Raw genomic sequence first — 21,950 nt, forward strand, 5'->3', positions numbered from 1 at the left:
CAGGTTTTCTATTTTAGCCATTCTCGTAGGTGTGAAGTGGTATCTCGTGGTTTCAACTTGCACTTCCCTAATGACGTGGAATGTTCTCATGGACTAATCTGCCATTCTTGTATCTTTATGGTGAAGCTATACAAATCTCCAACGCATTTTTTAAAACTGGGTCATCTTATTATTGCGTTTTGAGAGTTCTTATATCCTAGATACCAGAGCTTTAGCAGATGAGTTTTACAAAGATAAAAATCTCCCAGTCTGTGGCTTGTCTTTTTATTCTCTTAACAATGTCCTTCAAAAAGCAGTCCTTAATTCTATTTTTAAAAATTAATTAATTAGTTAATTTTTGGCTGTGTTGGGTCTTCGTTGCTGTGCGCAGGCTTTCTCTGGTTGTGGCGAGCGGGGGCTACTTGTCGTTGTGGTGCGCGGACTTCTTATCACGGTGGCTTCTCTTGTTGCAGAGCACAGGCTCTAGGCGCATGGGCTTCAGTAGTTGTGGCGTGCGAGCTCAGTAGTTGTGGCTTGCTGTCTCTAGAGCACAGGCTCAGTAGTTGTGCGGCACAGGCTTAGCTGCTCCGCGGCATGTGGGATCTTCCCGGACCAGGGATCAAACCCGTGTCCCCTGCATTGGCAGGCGGACTCTTAACCACTGCCCTACCAGGGAAGTCCTGCTCCTTTCTTTTTTTTAAATGGCTCCATTTTATTAAAATCTTCTAAATTCTTACCAACTTCCCTCTCCTCTCCCCAAAAAGAAGTTCCAGAGAACTGCTGAGTCCAACACCACCCCCACCCCAGATCCCACTGCAGGGTCTCTTTCAGATTTCCATGTCTGCATGCTCTCTGCATCATGACCCCAGACACTCCCTGGGTGCTGACCACCCAGATGGTGCAAGGTTTGAGGACATCATCTGGTTTCAGCCTCACAACACCCGTGGGGTGGGGTGGGGTAGGTGGTGTCCTCCCTGCCCCTGACACCCCTGCCTCACCCTGAGGGGCAGCACATGCTGCTCCACTGCTCACACACCGATAAAGCCAACAAGTCGGGCCTAGGCCGTGTGGAACCAAGACCACTCCCCTGCCGGGTCCCGTGTCCCTCGTGTGCCAGCCGACACGACTGCCCCAGGTGTCCAAAGCAGTGACTCTACAGAGGGGCACTAAACAAATCAGAGCACAGGGGACGTCGGTACACAGAAAGGGCAAAAGGACCCGCAGGGCAGGGTCTGGTGTGTGCTCTACTTAAATATTGGTGGGTGGGCGGCATCTGAGCCCTGACTGGAGGGGAGCTGCACGGACTCGCTGGGCACAGGCTCTCCATGGAAATCACAGCCAAACTGAACATGATGACTTGTGGTATCAAAGACAGCAGGCCTCCATCAAGAAACTCACTCCCATCTTCGACTACTCAGATATCAGATATCAGATATATTCCTGCTGTTATGACTGAGGAAAATAAGGTACAGAGGGGGGACAGGGCTGCTGGAGGTCACAGGGCAGGGCTGGGGGCCCCACTCCACCAGCAGAGCTGATACCAACCTCACAGGAAGGCTAGTCCTGGGGCCCTCACACGGCTCACGCTCGGTCACCGCCCCATTAGACTGTATCCCAACTTCACAATTTATCCAAACTCTTTGTGAAACGCACGTGACCCCGTGGTAATGGGATGAGACAAACATTTGCTAAACAATTCTTCACATTAAAGTGCTTCTATTCCACTGAGCCCTGTTCCATCCACAGCTGCCCGCAGCACAACCCAGGCCTGCCTCCAGGGGAGTGCGCTCTCATGAGCCACCAACCCTGCCACCTCTCTGAGCTCTGCAACCCACGCCTGTGCCAGGCCCTCTTTTCAACACCTTTGCCTCATTATTATTTCATCTTTCCCATCTGCCTTTCCTCAAATAGAAAAATTAAGAAGCCGCCCCACGTCAGTACCTGCTGCACGCCCCCGGCACACGCAGCCTGCAGCACTGAGCACAGCCTGTGGAGGAGCCAGGTCCACACTCTGGACTCAGCTCCCTGTCCCCAGATGGCCGAACCTCGGATCTCATCTTGTCTGTGTTACCGCTGCCCTGTGGGAACAGAGCAAGCTTGCGCAAAGAACCACAGCACCATGTCTTGGAGTTTGCAGCCCAGGCCCCTTGCTCTGCTCCGGGGATCTGAGGCCCCCCTCCCTCTGAGCAGGAGCCCACCTCAGGGAGTTGTGTCCTTGGCCTCATCTTACTTTCAGGGAGCCCTTGACAAGGCTGATGGAAGCACTCCGGAAATGCAGACAAATAGGCAGGAAGATACCTGGGGCACTCTGCACCACTGCGCTTCTGACGTGCCTCGCCAGGAGCCTGAATGTTGGGTGGGCTTGTTTTTCCTTCTTATTTTTTATTTATTTATTTTTTTAATATTTAAAAAAGAATTTTTTTTGATGTGGACCGCTTCTAAAGTCTTTACTGAGTTTGTTACAATACTGCTTATGTTTTATGTTGTATGTTTTGGTTTTTGGCCGCAAGGCATATGGGATCTTATCTCCCCGGCCAGGGATCGAACCCGCACACCCCCTGCATTGGAAGGCGAAGTCTTAACCACTGGACTGCCAGGGAAGTCCCTGTTTTTCCTTTTTAAATGCTCACTGAGACTCATCAACAGGCACTGAACTCAGCATCAAACTTCACTCTGCCCAAACCTGTCCTCTGCCCATGGCCTGGGGGCAACATGACAACACACACACACACACACACACACACACACCTCTCTCTCTCTCTCTCACTCTCTCTCTCTCAGACTGGAATCTTACAGCGGAGGAAGCTGAGGGCTTCACCTAGATGGCCCGGGTCCTCTGGGGCGCAGCCCAGGAGGCTGCTCTGCATCTCGGCACGGGGCTCAGCTCGAGTTGCTCCCTTCTCATCACCTGCAAAGCGCCCCAAACCTGTCCCAGGAGATGCAGGCACAAATCACAGACAAATAAATGCCATGGCTGAGAACTCGGCCTCCTCTCCCCTTTGAGATGCGATCCCCCACCCCACCCCATGGCCTCCAGCTGGTGCCCACAGCAGGGTCACTCTCTTGTATCTCCCTCTCACACACACAAATGACCTGCAATCTGGATCTGGGAGCTGCCAGGTCAGGGACCTGCCCTCCCAGCCTAGGAGCTCACTCAGCACTGGTCCCACCGTGTCACCTCGGACACATGCTCCCAGTCCATGTTACCTCTCCACCCCACCAGCCTCTGACCAGCTTCAGGCATCAGCTCCAGGCCATGTTCAACACCCTCCGCCACTTCTACCACTGCAAAGGAGTAAATCCTAATTGCTCAGAACCACAGAAAAGGCCTCACCATGCAGACCCTGCCTTGAACACACCACCACTCACCAGCTGGGGACCCCGGGAAGGGGGACTGCCTCTGAGCAGAGCCGATTCTCGAGCAGCTGGGCAGTAAAGGCTGCCTCCACCACAAGGTTAGGTCAGAGACATGGCCTTGGAGCACAGGCTGGGATACTGTTCCCGAGGGTTCCAGAGACATTCTGGAGGCTTGGAGAAATGTCTGGACAAGCCAACCTCCCCAGAGAGCTGAGTAACCGCTCTCTTTCTAGCAACTCTGATATATATATATTTTTTTTTTAATTAATTTTATTTATTTACTTATGGCTGCATTGGGTCTTCGTTGCTGCACACGCGCTTTCTCTAGTTGCGGCGAGCGGGGGCTACTCTTCGTTGCAGTGCGCGGGCTTCTCATTACGGTGGCTTCTCTTGTTGCGGAGCACGGGCTCTAGGTGCGCGGGTTTCAGTAGCTGTGGCACACGGGCTCAGTAGTTGTGGCTCACGGGCTCTAGAGCGCAGCCTCAGTAGTTGTGGTGCACGGGCTTAGATGCTCCGCGGCATGTGGGATCTTCCCGGACCAGGGCTCGAACCCGTGTCCCCTGCCTCGGTAGGCGGATTCTTAACCACTGAGCCACAAAGGAAGCCCAACTCTGATATTTTGAGCCAGAAAACTCCAAAAGTCTCAAAGAGCCATCAAAATCTGGGAGAAGGGAATTCCCTGGCGGTGCAGTGGTCAGGACTCCGCGTTTTCACTGCCAAAGGTGTGGGTTCAATCCCTGGCCAGGAACTAAGATCCCACAAGCTGCATGGCAGGGCCAAAATAAATAAAACAAGAATTTGTTTAAAAAAAAAATCCGGGAGAAAAGATGGCCTAGGGCTTGGGACCCGCCCACAGGCCCCTTGGTCATTGGCATGCTCTTGTGGCACCAAGGGGTGGGCACTGACTGGGCCCAGGACTCGGCCTGGCCTGCCCTCAAATGTGTGGGGCAGGAGAGAGCAGAACAAACGTGACAAACACGTGTGAGGTGTGTGTTGTTCTGGGCAGCAAGGCCTCAGAAAGCTAACACCGCTGAATTCAGCCCACGAGCTTCCTTCTCCTGGAGGAGCACTAGGGCGCCATGCACGGAGCTGGGCTTGGGTGCAGCCTGCAGTTTGGGGATAGGGCTTTGAGCAGCCAGGTGGCTGGCTCAGATATGGGCCTCTAGTTACCAGCTACATGTCCCAAGAAAGTCTTCAACCTCACAGGGTCTGACATGGAGCAGGCCGTATGAAATCGGTACATTTTTAAACTTGTCTTTGAGAAACAGAACCTAACCTGACCTGGCCAAGGCCGGGCTGTGCTGGACCCTCGGGGAGGCCCTGGGACCCAACACCACCCTGAGTCCTGCACCCACAGAGCATCTCCACAGTGAGGACCCGTGTGGCTGTCAGGCACTCAGGTCTCATCACTATCAGAGCCCAGAACGGATCAGTCCCTTCCGACCCTTGCTTGGCTTCCAACAGACCCAGGTGTCAGTCTCTGGGAACAATAGGATCCTCTATCACCCTGACAGACAGAACAGACCTTCCTGGAACAACCTGAACTTTCAGACTCTGGACACTCAGGAGCTGCTGGAGCCCAGGGAGGCGGGGCCCAGCTGCCCATCCAGCTGTCATCCCAGCCATTGGCTTCAGACCAACCCCTCAAAGGGCTCTCTGCCAGCTGCCGCTGCCGGGTGGTGAGTACAGCCGTCTCTGAGCACGGACGGGCTGACTGGGAAGTCTGCGGGGCGGGTTGCCTCCACCACACTCCTCCTGACCTGGAGTTCTGAGAAATGTGCCCACGGGTCCCCGGCAGGTGAGCAGCGAGTGACGCTTGGCCCAGGCCGCCTCTCCAAACACATCAGCTGCCACCTGGCTCCCATAAACAAAAGGATCAGCCCTGTTCTTGGGTTAAGTTGTGCACAGGTGTCCACCAAGGTCCACCAACTGACTGCCCCCCAGAAACATGACCTGCCCCCAGAGCAAACAGCCCAATGAGAAATGTCACCAAACTGGGCCCATCCTGCAGAGCGGGTGGGGCAGCAATGCTGGTCTCTTCTGGGGTGGGAGCAGCATGCGTTCTGCCAGCAGCTTGCACCCACTGGCCCTCAACAGCCTGACTGTGGGGACCTCCCGTGGACAAGGTCACGTGTTTCTACAATCAGCTCTGGGTGGATGAGGAAACTGAGGCCTTCAAGGAAGCCAGCAGCTTTGCTCAAGGTCACCAGCTCAGGAAGCGGCAGAGCACACATTCAAACCCAGGACTGCCCCCCAAACCAGGAGGCGGAGGGCCCTCTACTACTTTAGGACAGATCTTTTCCCCTGACTGCCTTTCCTTCAGCATCAATGGGGTCATGCTGCTTTGGATGCTCCTGTCACCCTCCTCAACTGTCTGACCAGCGTCCTCGCCAGAGCTGCACGGGGCGCTCCTGTTTCTGCAGATCCATTTTCATTCATCAGCCTGCTGGAGGACAGCCTTGCCCTGAAAGCACAAATGAGCCAGAAGTCTGAAACCGTCAGCCACCTTTTTACAGAACATCTTGTCACCTGCCTAAAAACAAAAGTGACTGATCTCTGCTCAAAGTGACAAGATTAAGCACTGTGTATTTGTGTAAAGCTGATGCGCCCCAGAAGCCAGGAGGCAGCTGGAGTTCTGCTGAGCAAACTGCGGATCTGAGTAAGAACAGAGTGTAGATGTAAATGAGAAGGAGTCCTTCCAGGACTCTTATAAGCATTCATCAAATCACATCCTGCAGCCCTGGGGGCTCACGGTGACCCCCTTTACGATACTCAAACCCAGCACTCGTGTGACACCCCCCCAAGCCACTGTCCGAGGCATTCTTCCCTGGATCCACCTGGTTGACTCCTCAACTGAGGCTTCCTCAGAAAGACTCCCAGTGGGGATCGCTCACTCGGACTCCTGCCACCAGGTGAGGACATCTCCCTGACAGACATGCTGGGCTGGTCTGAAGATGAGTCCCAGGAGGGAGGATGTCCTATCACTGCTGGTCTCCAGGGCAGATGGTCTGGCACCAGGTCACCCAAGTCAGGGCTCAGCCACATGCAGAGTAGAGACGTGTGGCAGGTGAGACGCTGCTTCCGGGAGCAGGGAACAAACGCCCCTGCCTGGCTATCTCTCCTAAATATGATCTGGAAATAATCCCAAGCTCACAGAAAAGCTGCAAGAGCACAAAGAACACCCAAATACCTTTAAACCCCACACTGACCTGCCGCTAACTTTTCCCCACCTGCCCACAAGCTCTCTGCCCCTATGCACACATGCACACCACAACATATAGATTTGGGTGCGCACACTTGCTTTCCCAAACCAACTGAGAGAGAGCTGCATACACCACTGCGCTTCACCCCTAAACACTCAGTGCATCTCCCAGGAGTAAACCACATGACAGCCGCCAGCTTCACCATGTTCGTTACTGACAGGACACTGGTGCACCACTGTCTACCTTCCACGTTGCCACCTGGCTCGGTGGTGTCCTCCCACTGCCCTCCCTCCAGTGAGGAGAACAGCACACAGCACTGAGCCACCCCGTCTCATCAGCCACCTTTAATCTGGAGGTTTCTTGGCTGTTTGTTTGTTTGTTTATTTATTTATTTTTGGCTGCATTGGGTCTTTGTTGCTGTGTGTGGGTTTTCTCTAGTTGTGGCGAGCGGGGGCTACTCTTCGTCGCGGTGCACGGGCTTCTCATTGCAGTGGCTTCTCCTGTTGCGGAGCACGGGCTCTAGGCTCGCGGGCTTCAGTAGCTGTGGCACGTGGGCTCAGTAGTTGTGCCTCGCGGGCTCTAGAGCACAGGCTCAGTAGTTGTGGTGCACGGGCTTAGTTGCTCTGCGGCATGTGGGATCTTCCCGGACCACAGGTCCAACCCGTGTCCCCTGCGCTGGCAGGCGGATTCTTAACCACTGCGCCACCAGGGAAGCCCTCTTGGCTGTTCTTTGACGTTTAGGACATTGACATTTTTGGAGGATACAGGTGCCCCTGCCTTTTCTTTACTAGAGCATGCTACATTTTGGGTCTACCTAGTGTGACTGTGATGAACTGCACTGTGCTCCATCCGCATGACTGGAGGTGACCATCGTCCTCCACGGCACCCCACCCAGAGGCACTCGCAGAGGGGTCTGTCTGCCCTTCTGGGACGGTTAACTCTGATCACCCAGGCAGGGCCACCCTGTTCGGTCTGCCTTCTCCCCATGCAGGTCACAACAGACGCTTGCTCTCCACCCACAGCCTGGGTTCAGCCAGCCCCACTCTCCACAGCTTCGCGGTGGTGGCTGTAAAACTCAGTCCCTGTCTCTGGTAGCCTCGGCATCCCACCATAAGCAGGAGCCCTCCCTTTTCCCCACTAATTTATTTACATGCTACCATGAGCAGTATGGTGAATTTTATGTGTCAACTTGGCTAGGCCACGGAATCCAATTGCTTGGTCAAATACCAGTTGCAGTGAAGGCATTTTTTAGATGTGATTAACATTTAAATCAACAGATTCTGAGTAAAGTAGATTACCCTCCACAGCCCTCCCAATCAGTTGAAGGCTATAAGAGAAAAAAGGACCAAGATTCTCTGGAAAAAGGAGGACTTCTGCCCCCGCACAGCCTTTGAACTCAAGATACAACATCAGCTCTTCCCCGGGTCTCCAGCCTGCCAGCCTGCCCTACAGGTTTTGGACTTGCCAGCCCCCATGACTGCATGACCCAATTCTTTAAAAGAAGTCTCTTCTCAAACGCAAATGGCCAGCAGACACATGAAAAGATGCTCAACATCGTTAATTATTAAGAGAAACGCAAATCAAAACTACAGTGAGGTATCACCTCACACCGGTCAGAATGGCCATCATTAAAAACTCTAAGAGGACTTCCCTGGTGGCGAGCAGTGGCTAAGAATCCGCCTGCCAATGCAGGGGACACGGGTTCAAGCCGTGGTCCAGGAAGATACCACACGCCGTGGAGCAACTAGGCCCGTGCACCGCAACTACTGAGCCTGTGTTCTAGAGCCCGTGAGCCACAGCTACTGAGCCCGTGTGCCACAACTACTGAAGCCCGCACGCCTAGATCCCGTGCTCCGCAAAAAGAGAAGCCACCACAATGAGAAGCCCGTGTGCACCACAACAAAGAGTAGCCCCTGCTCACCACAACTAGAGAAAGCCCACGCACAGCAACGAAGACCCAACGCAGCCAAAAATAAATATAAATAAAATAAATAAATTTTTAAAAACTCTATGAATAACAAATGCTGGAGAGGATGTGGGAAAAGGGGAACCCTCCTACACTGCTGGTGGGAATGTAAGTTGGTACAGCCAATATGGAAAACAGTATAGAGGTTCCTCAGAAAACTAAAAATAGAAATAGAATTACCATATCATTCAGCAATCCCACTCTTGGGCATATATCAGACAAAACTCTAATTCAAAACAATACATATGGGACTTCCCTGGTGGTCCAGTGCTAAGACTCAGCACTCCCAATGCAGGGGGCCCAGGTTTGATCCCTGGTCGGGGAACTAGATCTCACATGTCTCAACTAAGACCCAGAGCAGCCAAATAAATAAATAATTTTTAAAAAGATACATGCACCCCTATGTTCATAGCAGCACTATTCACAATAGCCAAGACATGGAAACAACCTAAATGTCCATGGACAGATGAATGGATAAAGAAGTTGTGGTACATATATACAATGGAATACTACTCAGCCATAAAAAGGAAAGAGATAATGCCATTTGCAGCAACATGGATGCAACTAGAGATTACCACACTAAGTGAAGTAAGTCAAAGAGAAAGACAAATACCATATGATATCACTTATATGTGGAATCTAAAATATGACACAAATGAACCTATCTACGAAACAGAAACAGACCCACAGACATAGAGAACAGACTTGTGGTTGCCAAGGGGGACAGGGGTGGGGGAGGGATGGAGTGGGAGACTGGGGTTAGCAGATGTAAGCTATTATACATAGAATGGATAAACAACAAGGTCCTACTCTATAGCACAACTATATTCAATATCCTATGATAAACCATAATGGAAAATATTTTTTAAAAAGAATGTATATATATGTATAACTGAATCACTTTGCTGTACAGCAGAAGTTAACACAACATTGTAAATCAACTGTACTTCAATAAAAAAAAATTTTTTTTTAACACACACAAAGGAATTCCCTGTCGGTCCAGTGGTTAGGACTCGGCGCTTACACTGCCGTGGCCTGGATTCGATCCCTGGTCGGGGAACTAAGATCCCACAAACCGTGAGGCTCAGCCAAACACACACACACACACACACACACACACACACACAAGTCTCTTCTCACTCCTTCACTCCTATTGGTTCTGTTTCTCTGGAAAACCCTGATATGGACAGACTTGTGGACTGCCTTTTGCAATGGTCTCAAGTGCATTCCAGTCCTTACTTATCCTGATACTCAGATTGTCTCAGACTGGCCCTGGGGTCCTTGGTGCTGGCTCCCAACTCATCCCTGCCCTCCTCTGAGCCCTCTCTGACGTCCTAGCACCACAAGAGGTTCTGGCCAGAGCTGTGGGGTTGCCCAGCTCTCAATGGAGCCCCGGTTCCGAGACTGAGACTAGGAAGCTTCCTCATTACTCACAGCAGATTACAGAGGTCCATGCCCGAGACAGCTGCTGAGGGCCTGACATCGGAAGAAGTGTACAGAACAGGGCTCACATTTGGGGCGTCCTTGAATTTGGGTGGGAAGAAAAAAACACATCTATTTCCACTAACTGTAACTTAGCATTTCCTTCAGTTACAAAGGTAGGCAACAAACTACAGCAGTTATGAGCAGTATCAACTCTGATATGCTTTAGCGCATCAAATGATGGTTTGTTGCTGTCTTCAAACACCATTTTTGCTCACCACGATTTCAAAATTACAGCAACTAGATCCACTGCTAGATCTCATCACTTAACACATTAACATAATAAATTTGTTACTAGGTCACACATTCCTTTTTAATACTTTATTCACTCTCTGTGTAGCGCATTTCCTTGGTAATTCTACATATTTTAGGCATCTGAGAGGGATCATGCCCAGAAAGGGCCGAGGCCCCTGTCTGTGATTCAGTGGCTCACCAGAAGCTGCCCCAAATAGGGCACGGCCATGACAGCCTGACTGGGAAGGTGCTTATAAAGTAGGCTGTAGTTCAAAAAAAATTACCCCCACTAATCCACTGTCTCTAAAACAGTATTTTAGACCTGGCCTCAGAAAGCTGGGGTGAGGAATCACCAGCTAAGCCACGTAAAGTGCTAACTCGGGCATGGAATGTCAGCAGCCCGGCCTCCACACCAGCGCTGCTGATGCCCATGGCGGGGGGTCCTCCATGCAGTGGGGAACACGTGGCTGAGTCCTAGAGCATCTGGTTCCAGTTATTTAAAATGCCATTATTACATCATGGACACAGGTGCATGCAGGCGCCACAAGATGTCACACAACTGAGAGGACATTTGGAAATGAATGACCCCCCCCTCCCCGCCTGTCTGGAGTACCTCCCCCTGAGCAGGCCCCTCTCTAAAGCCTCGCCTTCTCACTCAGGTTGCCCTTCCGCAGCGTCAGGCTGCCTACTCCCTGGAGCGGCTGTCCCTCCTGCCCCATCTCCCCAAACCCCCTGGCAGGAAGAGCCTGTGTGCTGGCCTCAGCCGGGCCTCCATCAGCTGGGCTGAGATGACACCAGGAAAGGCTAGAATAAGAACATGTTCCCCCCACACCCAGCAATTCCTCCTAAGACCCCCTCCCACCTCCAAAATGAAAAGAGCAGCTCTGAACACCTCACAGAGCAGGCTGGGCCAAACTGCTGCTCCTGATCTGGTGTGGTTTCTAAAGCCAACTTGGACAAGCAGAGGCGAGGGCAGGCTGCCTTCGTCTTCTGCACCAAGACCAGACCAGGAGGGTAACTAAGAAGGAAAGCAGGGGATGTACCAAAGACAAACCATTTCTACAAGCCCAGGGATTTGTATGAGAACCTAAAAAGGAAAGAAGGACACCATCACAGGCAGCTCAGACCCCAGGGTGGTGAGAAGGGGCCACTGTCACCAGAGCTGCCCACCAGGCCCTGCTGGGAAGCTCTACCCAGCACCTACCAAAAAACACCCTCTCTGTACTGCGGCACTGCAGAGCCTGCCTGGGCTCTAGGCAGCGTAATGACACCTCTGTCCCCTGTGAGGCTGCTAGCCAGGGCAGAGAGGGCTGGGCTCCCCTGAACGCAGGGTGTGGGGCTTCATCTTGGGCAAAAACCAGAGACCATTAAATGGGAGCGAGACGCCCCACTCAGGAGGATGAAATGATAAGAACATGGCATATTTTTCCCTCTCTAACCCACCCAGGTGACCCAACGGGTAGGGCAGGCAGGACATCCATACCTAGACAGCCCCACAGACAAAGGGAGAGGGCCCACCAGCCACCTGGTCCCTGGGAAACACCGTCCTTTACCCTGCAGCCTGGGAAAGGCCTGCTGGGTCACTGATCACTTTTCCCAGTGTTGTCTGCTCTGGTTCCAGCACACGGGTGTCCTCCAGAGAGGACAGTCCCAGAGACCCCCAAGAGGTGACCTGTCCTACAAGGGCACAGTAAGGTCTCTCTCACCAGGCAGGTAATCAGAAACAAAAATCAATACTAGAAATCTATCCCAGGGCATGAGGATCCCCAAGGACCAAAGACCCCCCCCCCGAAATCCCCCCAGGTCTTTCTACCCCCCAGGTCCCTCCTCTCTGCTACCTGGCACTAAAGACCACAAATGAAAATTTCCAACTCCCTACCTCTGCTCAGCTTGACCCCTCCCACCACCCTGCACTCACTTGCCAGCATTCTGGGCGCCAGACCAGGTAACTGCATCTTCCAGCATCTTCTTTGCCTTCAGAGCTGCATCAGCTCTGTCCATGCCAGACTGGAATCCTCTCCCTCCACTTCCTGAGCTGGCAACACCTGGACACCTGGCACCTTTGGCAGGTGCAATCTCAGAACCATCTCGCCTAGGACTTAATAGCTGGAGAAGGCAGCAGAAGCACTACAGCAAGCCGGAAGGATGGAGGCAGGAGGCGGGGACCCAGCAGCCAATAAGACAGACGTTGCCCTGTCCACTCAGGGCCCCTTGGCACAGTTTAAGAGTGGACAATAGAGTGACACTGGGAGAGGCTGTTCTGATGGGATGAGAGGGGGCGCTGAGGCGAGACCAGAAGGATGGGAGGTGACAGACCTCAAGGGAGGCCAGACCAGGGAAACGGAGCAGGGAGAGAAGGGCCTGAGCACCCAAAGGAGTGTTGCTTGGTCCCATGCGCCTGTCAACCACTGCTCTGGGCAGCTGGGGCACAGAACAGGAGCCAGTAAGGAGCAGCAAGAGACCCCAGATGGGAGATGCTGGCCTCTGCCGTTCCTCCTCACTCGTGTCCCCATTAGCTCCCCACTGCAGCTGAGGGAGGAAAGCTGGGGGGGGTCCAAACAGAGAGACCAGTCTTAAGGATGCTGAGCCGGGCAGAGCAGAGTGACGGGGAGGGAAGAGGGGCCCCCAGCGCTAGGCAGAGCTGGCAGAAGCCAGGTCCCCTGCACAGCCACTTCCGGGGAGTCTGCACTAGGGTAGGGGATGGGCGGGCTGGCCCCGAGTACCTCAGCCTGGGCTGTGGGAAAGATCTGGCAGCGGCCAGTGCCTCTGCTGACCTTCTGACCTGAGCCTGGGGTGACAGGGCTCAGGGAGGAGGGCCAAGCAGAGTCCCCTGCACTCTCCAGAAGGGGCCTCTCCTTGGCACACCTGCTCCCTGCCCTGACGGCGGGGATTTGCACGCCCCAAAAGACGATGTCCAGGGTTTGGACAGGCGTGGAGGAGTGGCCGAGTGCATCCTCTCCTCAGCGTGACAGCAATGAGCAGAGGACACCCCTTCACGTGGCCCTTCATCTGACACTCCACTCAGTCCCTCGCAACCTCCAGGGAAGGGGCAACTGCTCCCGCCTCACAGAGGGAGAAACTGAGGCTCGGGCCATGCGTGAGCCCCACGACGAGGGAAGGAGGACTCAACCCAGACCGTCCAGGTCCCCACGCAGGTGCCTTTCGGCATCACCAAGCCAAACTTCAGATCTCGACAACCTCGAGCTGCGACAGCCGTGCCTGAGTGTGTGCCACGTGGCATGTTGGAGCAAAGGAGAGCCATGCGTGAGCCCAGGGGTGGTGCAGCCCCTGCCTCCCGCAGGAGGACCTCAAGCACGGACACTGGCTGAGATTCCAAAAGAGGCAGGAGCCTCCTGCAGCGAGCATTCTGTAATCTCGGAGACAACGGAGCCAGAGCAACCTCCAGGCTCAGGAAGCAGCAGAGTCTCCCGAGGGGTGACCCAGGAAAGTACTGCCTCCACCACTCGGCTGCTCAACAGGCCAAACCTGAGGAGACCCAGCCACGTGCCACACCTGTGAGTGACAGAACACGTCTTCCTGGGCTCGAAAATAAATAAAACCAGGTCAGGTGCAAGAAACAACTTTTTTTAAAGTTTCTAGAAGGGTAGTCTGTGTAGGAGACACAGTGAGGCCAGCCTCAGCGACGGGAGGAGCAGAGTGGACTCTCACAATGGCCGAAATACCGAGTCTTCTAAGCAAGCAAACATCGCTCCAGCAACACGAAACCCCTAGAACGAAAACTCAAGCCTCCCGCCTTCCTACTCAACAACCTCAGGTCAACAAAACCATTTTATCTCAGGCTTGAAATTAGATTTCGGGAGCAGCTTACAATCTGCGCCATCACAGAAGGAGAACTTGGCAGGACTCCAGGCCAGCCGCCTCAGCGGAAGGAGGACCAGAAGGTCTATTTAGGAAAGGAAGACGGAAGTGTCTCGCTGGCACTGACAGTCGCGTGCATCGGCAGTGAAACTGCACAGTACAGTCCAAACGCTTTCTGGATTTCTAGACTAGGAACCCAGAATCAACCAGGGTGAGAGGTCAGGTGAACTTGGGGGCCCTCGGCCGGTCCAGCCTCACATCACCACCACGCTGCCCCGGGGGCTGGGTTAAGGAGAACTGCAACATGAAACTCACAGCCTTATGCAGGAAAGATAAGCCAAAAGGCTCTAACCCCCTCCAAGGTCCAGGGTCCCCTCCTCCACACCACTCCAAGCCATTCAAACCCAACCCATAGCTGGGGGGGAAGGGCTGGGCATTGCTTGAAAGCTGAGGCAGCACCTGGAGGTGTCCTGTCCTTTCCTTATAGGAGATCGGAGCAGTGCACCTGCCAGGCTTCCACATCAATCCACCGGTCCCAGCAGAGACAGGGAACCAAAGGCTTAAGAACAGGAATGATACACTGGGGCTTTCATCAGCTGCTGGGACTCAAAAGCAAAACTTCTGTCTCAGGGCCCAGAACTAAGATCAGAGGATTCGCTTCCACTTCAGGATCTGTCACTTAAGAGCTGTGTGACCTAAGTAAGACACTTAATCTCTCTGGCTCGGTCACACGGGGCTGTGCTGAAACAACATACAGAACAGCACAAACCGGCTCTGCCACACACGTGACCTCCAGCTCCTTCCTGCCTCTCAGTTTTTGAACGCTGGAAAATAAAGCATTGCAACATTCTTTAAAAAAAAAAACAAACACCAACCCTGACACAAGGAAGAAGGCAAGGCCAAGAGACCTCCGAGGACCTCCAGAGTGAGGGAAACCACCCTCTAATCAGCTGTGTGGTCAGTTTTCTCATCTGAGAAATGGGAATGACCTTGTTCCTGCCTTTTTCGTCCCCACCAGGGACGGCTGACAGGCCAGACCCAGACAAAGGGGGCACCCCGCCCCCCAAACCAAGGGAACCATCAGAGCCACGGATCCTTTCCCAAAACCGTATTGATGACCTCAAATAATATTCAAAAAAGTGATAAGAAGTCAATAATAATAAAAGTAATAATAATAAGTGCTCATTTAAGTAAAACATGACTACTAGCCACACTCACGTTTCCACATCTGCCATGTACGTGGTGGGTATCTCCGTAAGGACCCCGGTGCATGTTCAGCATTTGACTGAACCCCCTTAGATGGTGCTCACCAAGCACTCACCACGCAGACATCTGTTGTGTATTCCTTTAACAGCAGCCCCATCAACCCTCTGGTCATGACATTTGAAATCCTGCAGGTCAAATCCAGTTTTCTCCAAGCAGGACCTGTCAGCAGATTCCTCCTCAAGGAATTGACTCTGTCAAAGGTAGAAATAGGAACCACCCTTGCAGGATGGAGGGATGATAGGGGAATTATGGCTTCCTTCAGGGAAGCAGGTGTGTTGGGCCTGATGGATGGCACATCCTCATCCCAGCCAAGGCCAGCATGGCACAGGGGCCCGGACCTCTCAGTGAGCCCTCACTCTGCCCCAGGAACAAGCAGTGCCTCCCATGGCCTGGCACAGTGGCCCTAACTGACCACCCCTGCTTCCTGAAGTTGGCATGGGCTCAAACACTATACACATATGGAATAACTTTGGGAACCAACAGGGGCTATACAGACTGTAGTATTTTCCAATCCACAAGCACGTTTTTTCCACTAATATGTCACTGAGGTAAATGGAAGCAAACCCAAGACCCTGGAAAATAGTCTAACAACACAGTCTAAGTGCTTCAAATTCATTGGCCAGCTGGGTCCACGGTCACACTCAAGCAAGTGACAAGTGGCCAGCTGGTTGCCAACTTTACACACCTGACTTGCCAGAGAAGAGCCTATGAGTAAGTGTCACTCACAGGGACAGCCAGGCCAAAACCGAGGTGATCTTGTTTGGTCAAGAGCGTGGTGGGTCACGGACTTCCCTGGTAGTGTACTGGTCAAGAATCCACCTGCCAACGCAGGGGACATGGGTTCGAGCCCTGGTCTGGGAAGATCCCACATGCCATGGAGCAACTAAGCCCGCGAGCCACAAATACTGAGCCCGTGCGCCACAACTACTGAAGCTTGCACGCCTAGAGCCCGTGCTCCGCAACAAGAGAAGCCACCGGAGTGAGAAGCCCACGCACCACAATGAAGAGTAGCCCCCGCTCGCCATAACTAGAGAAAGCCCATGCGCAGCAATGAAGACCCAACACAACCAAAAATAAATAAATAAATGAATAAATTTATTTTAAAAAGAAGTGTGTGGTGGGTCACACCTGGGAGAAGAAATGACCACGCCGCAATGCCGTTCTGGAAAGTAGACAGCACTCAGGTGGCACCCAGTGAGAGAGCTGAGGGGGTTAACTGGCACGGGAGTGAGCCCCATTCAAAGACACACACACACCAAGAGGAAAAGGTGATGAGTGGCACAGACTGAGAAGACGGTACAAGTGGCTAAAATACATGAGAAGCCACCAAGAAAACACAAATGAGAGATACCATTTTTGCCCAGCACTACCACAAAATTAGGAAGAATGAGACAATCTGGTATGCAAAAAGAAGTGGGAAACGTCCTGGGACACGCTCGCAGAGGTGGCATGAAAGGTCAGCTGTTGGGGGCAGTGGGGAACAAGGCACAACCCACAGGACAGCAGAGCCTGGCCCTCCCTCGAGTCTGCGGTCGGGCTGGCCAAGTATCTTGAGCCAGGTGACAGTCAGTTGCTCAGGGGAGCAGATGAGGATGCACTGGAGTCACGGGGCAGGACCTGAGGGGCCTCAGCATTCAGCAGGGTGTGCTCTGCGGGAGTGAGGCACTTCCCACTGGTCTGTCTGACACACCTGGCTAGTGCCTAAGAGCTGGCTGCACCACGTAAGAGCAAAACAAAGTCGGAAACCACTGATCCAGAAAAAGAAGGCCCAATCAAATTCACAGGCTCACGGCAAAGGCCTGGTGTGTGGCAGGCCCTCTCATGCACACTCTGTCCTTGGGGAGCATTCTGGACTCCAGGAGTGTGTTTCTTGGTGGGCAGGAAGGAGGGGAGGTAGCAAGAGCACCGACCCTAAAGAGGAGACCTTTCTTTTTTTGGCCACGCTGCACGGCTTGTGGGATCTTATTTCCCCGACCAGGGATCAAACCTGGACCCTAGGCAGTGAGAGCGAGGAGTCCTAACCACTGGACCACCGGGGAATTCCCGAGGAGACTTTCAAAGAAAGGCCTTTGGCTGGCAAGGAGAGAACGCTGGGGCCTGGGCAGCGGGGTCCCTGGGAGCCCTGTGAATCACACATCGCCACCCACAGGTGGCCCCCAGCAGCAGTGAGTGGCAACACCACCCGGCTGTTACAAATGAGGGGTTTGTAACAGGTGGCAGAAACTCCATGTTAGGCCACCAAATGTCCCAGAGCTCTGTAGGACAGGAGTGGCCCCTATCACTGTGGCTGGATATCCCGTTAAGGACCCACACTCCCAGCCAGAGATGAATGAGGGCTCCAGGAAAGCAGTGGACCCAGAGAAGGGACACGGCGACCCTGGGGTGACGGCACAAGAACACACGGCAGGCCTCGTGTCTGTGGGTACAGAGAGGCTTCCGGGAGCCATGACCACAGAGCTATCTATGCTGACAGAGTGCTTTCCGTGAGTCGTGGGTGTGACAGGAGTGAGTCAGGAGGGGACAGAGGACATCCCAGGTGAAGGGGGCAAGGGGCACAGACCCCTAGGGAGGGAGGGGTGCAGGCCTGCACCAACTGCTCCAGGTGCTGCAGACCGCTGGGGCAGCCAGAACCCAGGGTGAGCTGGCCTTTGTCAATTCTGCAAATGGGGACCACACCACCACAGAAAACCCTGCAACCAGCCAAATTAGGAGGAAACCTTTAGAGTCAAAAGGTCAAATATCCCACCAAGGACATTCCAGGACCCCAAACAGCGGCTTTTTAGGTTTCCCAAAACCCTATCCATGAAAGAAGACAAACAGCCGCAACACCACCTGCTGCACCCCAGATCTCCAGGACAGAGGAGCAGGAACGCGGGCGTGCAGCATGAGTGTTCTGCGAGGAAACTCAGTGACCTTCCTCTTTTTGCTTCTGAGCCAACTTAGGGAAGAAGTTCTGGGCCCATAAATGCAGAATCCAAAAGCCCCTACCTGAGGAAAGCATTCAGCAGCCTAGCAAGGTTTGCCAATGCCCAGGAAGGAGCCTGGTCACTGGTAACAATACGGGGCTCCAAGCAAATGCCCCAATGCTGCCATCTGGGGTGCCCCCAACCCAGGCAGGCTGTGGAGGCTCGGAACACCCTGGGAGTGGGAGGACACTGCCCGGGATGAGGCCAGAATCTCACCAAGGGTTCCTGGGCAGAGCCAGGGCCCAACCCCCATGGCATGGGCCACCCAGTAGGACTCCCCAGCCCCCACCGGAGTCACCCGTCACCTGCTTTATAAAGTGGCCTTTAAAGCTGGTTTTACTTGGTAAAAAGGGAACCCCGCTCAAAAAGAAAAATGTTAAAATTAGCATAACACACCAGGCCCAGGCCCGCCGCAGAGGAGGTGCTGTGAACCGCTGGTCTGGAGAGCGCTCTGGCGGCACTGTCCACCCTGGGGCCTGCGCTGCTGCCCCAAGCAACTCCAGAGGGGATTTTGTGGTGCTCTGGGAGGGAATACCACCACCCTGGGGTGAGAACTGGGATAAAGCTGGTGAGAAGGAGGTGGCAGAGCTTTTATTTTTGGAAAAGGAATCTGGCAGAGCTGGAGAATGAGGAAGGGAGAGAATCAGACACATGTGACTGAGGAGAGTCCCCCCACTGAGAACAGTCACGGCCTCCAGGGCAGGGGTCTGCTGAGGGAGCTGAGCTGACGGCACCCTGAATCTGGAGCAGGATGCTGGACCTTGGAGTGACAGGACAGACTGGGCCGAGTGAGCTGGACAAGGCAACTACACAGGGCCTGCGCCCCTCCTGGACACGGTCCCACCACATGTTCATAAGGTACGGTTCACCCTGCTGCTACAGCGTGCCGATGTGGCTCCAGACGCTGGGACAGGAGCACACACACCTCAGGGGACACGCTGAGTGCTGGGGGCACACGGAGGAGCCCTCTGAGAAGAGACTACAAAGATGGGGGAGGGAGAGGCCCACAGAGACCTAGAGGAAAAGTGTTTGAGGCACAGGCACACACGCTGTTTCCTGAAGCTTGTGCCCTGCGGTGCCGTGTGCTGGCCACCCTCCCCAGCACTCTGACCTGTTTGTCTAATCTCGGCACTCTTGGGAGAGGGCCGGGCTTCTTCCTCAGCACAGCCTCCTGGGCCTCCTGGGCCTCCTGGGGTGTAGGCTCTTGCCCACCACCGGCTCTGGCCCCAGGAACTCCACTTTTCCAACAGGTCTCAGCAAATGTTCCTTCTCCAGCAAGCCCTCCTGACCTGTAGGTGGAATTAGAGCCCAGGGGACTGTCGCTCTTCACTCAGGACCCACACCGCCCGGCACAGGGCCAGGCACTCCAAAACTGGGATGTCACACCTGGGGCCTGGCTGCAGCCCGGGCTGTCCACCTAAGGACAGGTGCTCTGGGCCAGATGCCTGGGGCTGACCAGGACCCCACATGTCAGCATCCCACTTGCTTACTCCCTGCGGCCAGGGCCTCGCTTGGGCCTCACAGCCTGGGGAGGACTCACCAGGTGGCTGCAGTGTGCAGAGGACACACACAAACACTGCTTCATTTCAGGCCCTGGGCAACGGGTGCTCAGCCACTATGCAGACAGGCTGGGGCGGTGGAGGGGACTGAAGAGAGGCAGGAGGCCAGCCACCCTGTTGAGGGATCTGCCCGCGTGGGCTGACTAACGCCACTCTTGTTCTGTTTTTTAAATGCAGTCGTGTGACTCTCTGAGTTACCAAAATCTCAATGCACATCCTGAGTGAAAACGATGACGTGGGGATCACTGTTCTAAATTTCCCCTAAATTTTCCGCAGACTTCAGGATTTCTCCTGGACGCCTATGTGAAACTGCCATGCACATCTGATTTCAGTCACGTTCATCTATGGCTGGGCCAGAAGGGGAAGCAACTACAGGCTCCAGAATCCTCAATCCCAGGACCCGGTTTTTAAAGCAACAATGCTCTTCCGTCCAGAATTGGCCAGCTTGCAGAGCTCAGACCCCACCTGCCAGGCCTAAGGCCAGCTCAGTACCACCCACAAGGTTAATCAATGGCTTAATAAGTAACAACAAAGAACACAAGGCCCAACTTTAAACAAACAGAGCTCCCCAGCCTGCATCCTGCCTAAGACCCGGCAGCGTCTGTGCATGAGCTGTGTCCCCGCTCACCACCTCTAACGTGCTCTAAGGGCTGTCATGGGAAATGCTATTTACAATGGAACATGCCCACTCTGCTAAGCCCTGTACAGCCACCACCGAGTCCGGCCACCAACCTGTCCAGGCAACAGGCTCTGAGGGCCTGCAAAGACCCCGTAACCTTGAGCAGCAGAGGAGCCGGCTAGCCTGAGGTCTATGATGCCTGCACCCAGGAGATCCCTGGCCTATGGCTCCAACAGAGGAGCAAATGCCTACCTTTCAGAGACACCCCAGGCCTTGACTCTTCTGCTAGACAGCTAGGGCTGCAGCATGGAAGGAAGGCACAGACCCCACAAATGACCCCCATCCCGCAGGGGGGTAAACTGCGGTCCAGAGGGTGGTGCCACTGTCCAGCCAGTCCCCTCTCCCCAACCCGTGTCCTGTGCTGCACTCTGCAGCCACCCAGCCCATGCATGGCCAATACCAGTGAGAGTTCAGAAACAATACGGCCTGCCTCCCTACCCCGGCCCTCAGCTGCCTGAGGGACAGAGCTCAGACACCCGGAACCTCTGTACCTAGGCCTGCTGGGTGCCCACATGAACACGGGGCAGTGAGCAGCCTCCCCAGGTCTGCAGGCTGGCTCAAAACCAGCCCCAGCTCAGCCAATTTGAGGTATCCTGCTTCACTGCCCCAGGCCTGGGCCCTGTGTCCTCCAGTGACCTGCTTCAACACCTCCAAGTTCGCCCGCCCCCTGAGCTAAGCAACAGCAGGGGAACACCCACTCTGTGTGCTCGCTCTTGAATGGCTGAGCCCCAGGAACAGCACCAGGAGCTCCAAGAAGAGGGCGTGGAGGCAGAAGCCACATCCGCTCAGACCAGCCACTCACCAAAGCTAAGCTGTGCCCAGCAGATCACACACTTGGCAATTCCTGTCACACAAAAGCATCCAGGCCTCAGTGAATTCTTACATGAGAGACCAAATCCAGGAGGAGGAGAGGCAGGTGGCAGGATGTGTGTGAAGATCCCAGGACAAAGTGCAATCAGAGCCACAGTTCTGGGGCACAAACCCTGGTGAGTCACCTTCAAGCCCTGCGGAAAAAGAGGTCCAAAGCCTTGTGCATTTGTGGCATGGCATCAGTCCACCCTCCACTGACAACCTGTGAGCCTCGCCCTGTACACCCAGTCACTGGCAGACCCCATTCACTGGCCCCACTCTCACAGCCCAGGCTCACCTGGGGGGTCACTAACCTCACCTGCTCAATGACAAGAAGGGACCCTCCCCACAGAGATGCTAGATGGCAGGGCTAAGACCAGGGAGGGCCAGGGGCCACATACCATTAATCCTACACTCCAGGCCAAACACCACCTCAGAATCCTTCTTAACACAGCTCCGCTTCCTGTCAGGGGAAGCTGGCACGGATCACCATGTCATGTGGCTCTACAAACAAGGCTCTCGACTAGTGGGACCCTGTGCACAGGTAAGGGAGCAAGCATGGGCCTGGTGCCCTCCCCAGAGCAGGCAGGA

The 21,950-nt window shown here is 54.1% G+C and overlaps 1 protein-coding gene across 2 annotated transcripts in view; it reads right to left on the reverse strand.

Moving 5' to 3' along the window:
• The window catches only part of ELL (elongation factor for RNA polymerase II), an 81,137-nt gene that overhangs the window by 44,051 nt on the left and 15,136 nt on the right, over positions 1-21,950 (reverse strand). The window contains exon 2 of one of the 2 annotated variants that reach the window (XM_082455451.1): positions 15,362-15,497. The exons of the other annotated variant lie outside the window; for it this stretch is intronic. Coding sequence (XP_082311577.1) covers positions 15,362-15,497 — 136 coding nt within the window. The remainder of the gene's footprint in view (positions 1-15,361; positions 15,498-21,950) is intronic. 2 annotated transcript variants of the gene reach the window in all.

The sequence above is a fragment of the Balaenoptera physalus genome, assembly GCF_965194825.1.
Source record: "Balaenoptera physalus genome assembly, chromosome: 3".
Lineage (NCBI taxonomy): Eukaryota > Metazoa > Chordata > Mammalia > Artiodactyla > Balaenopteridae > Balaenoptera > Balaenoptera physalus.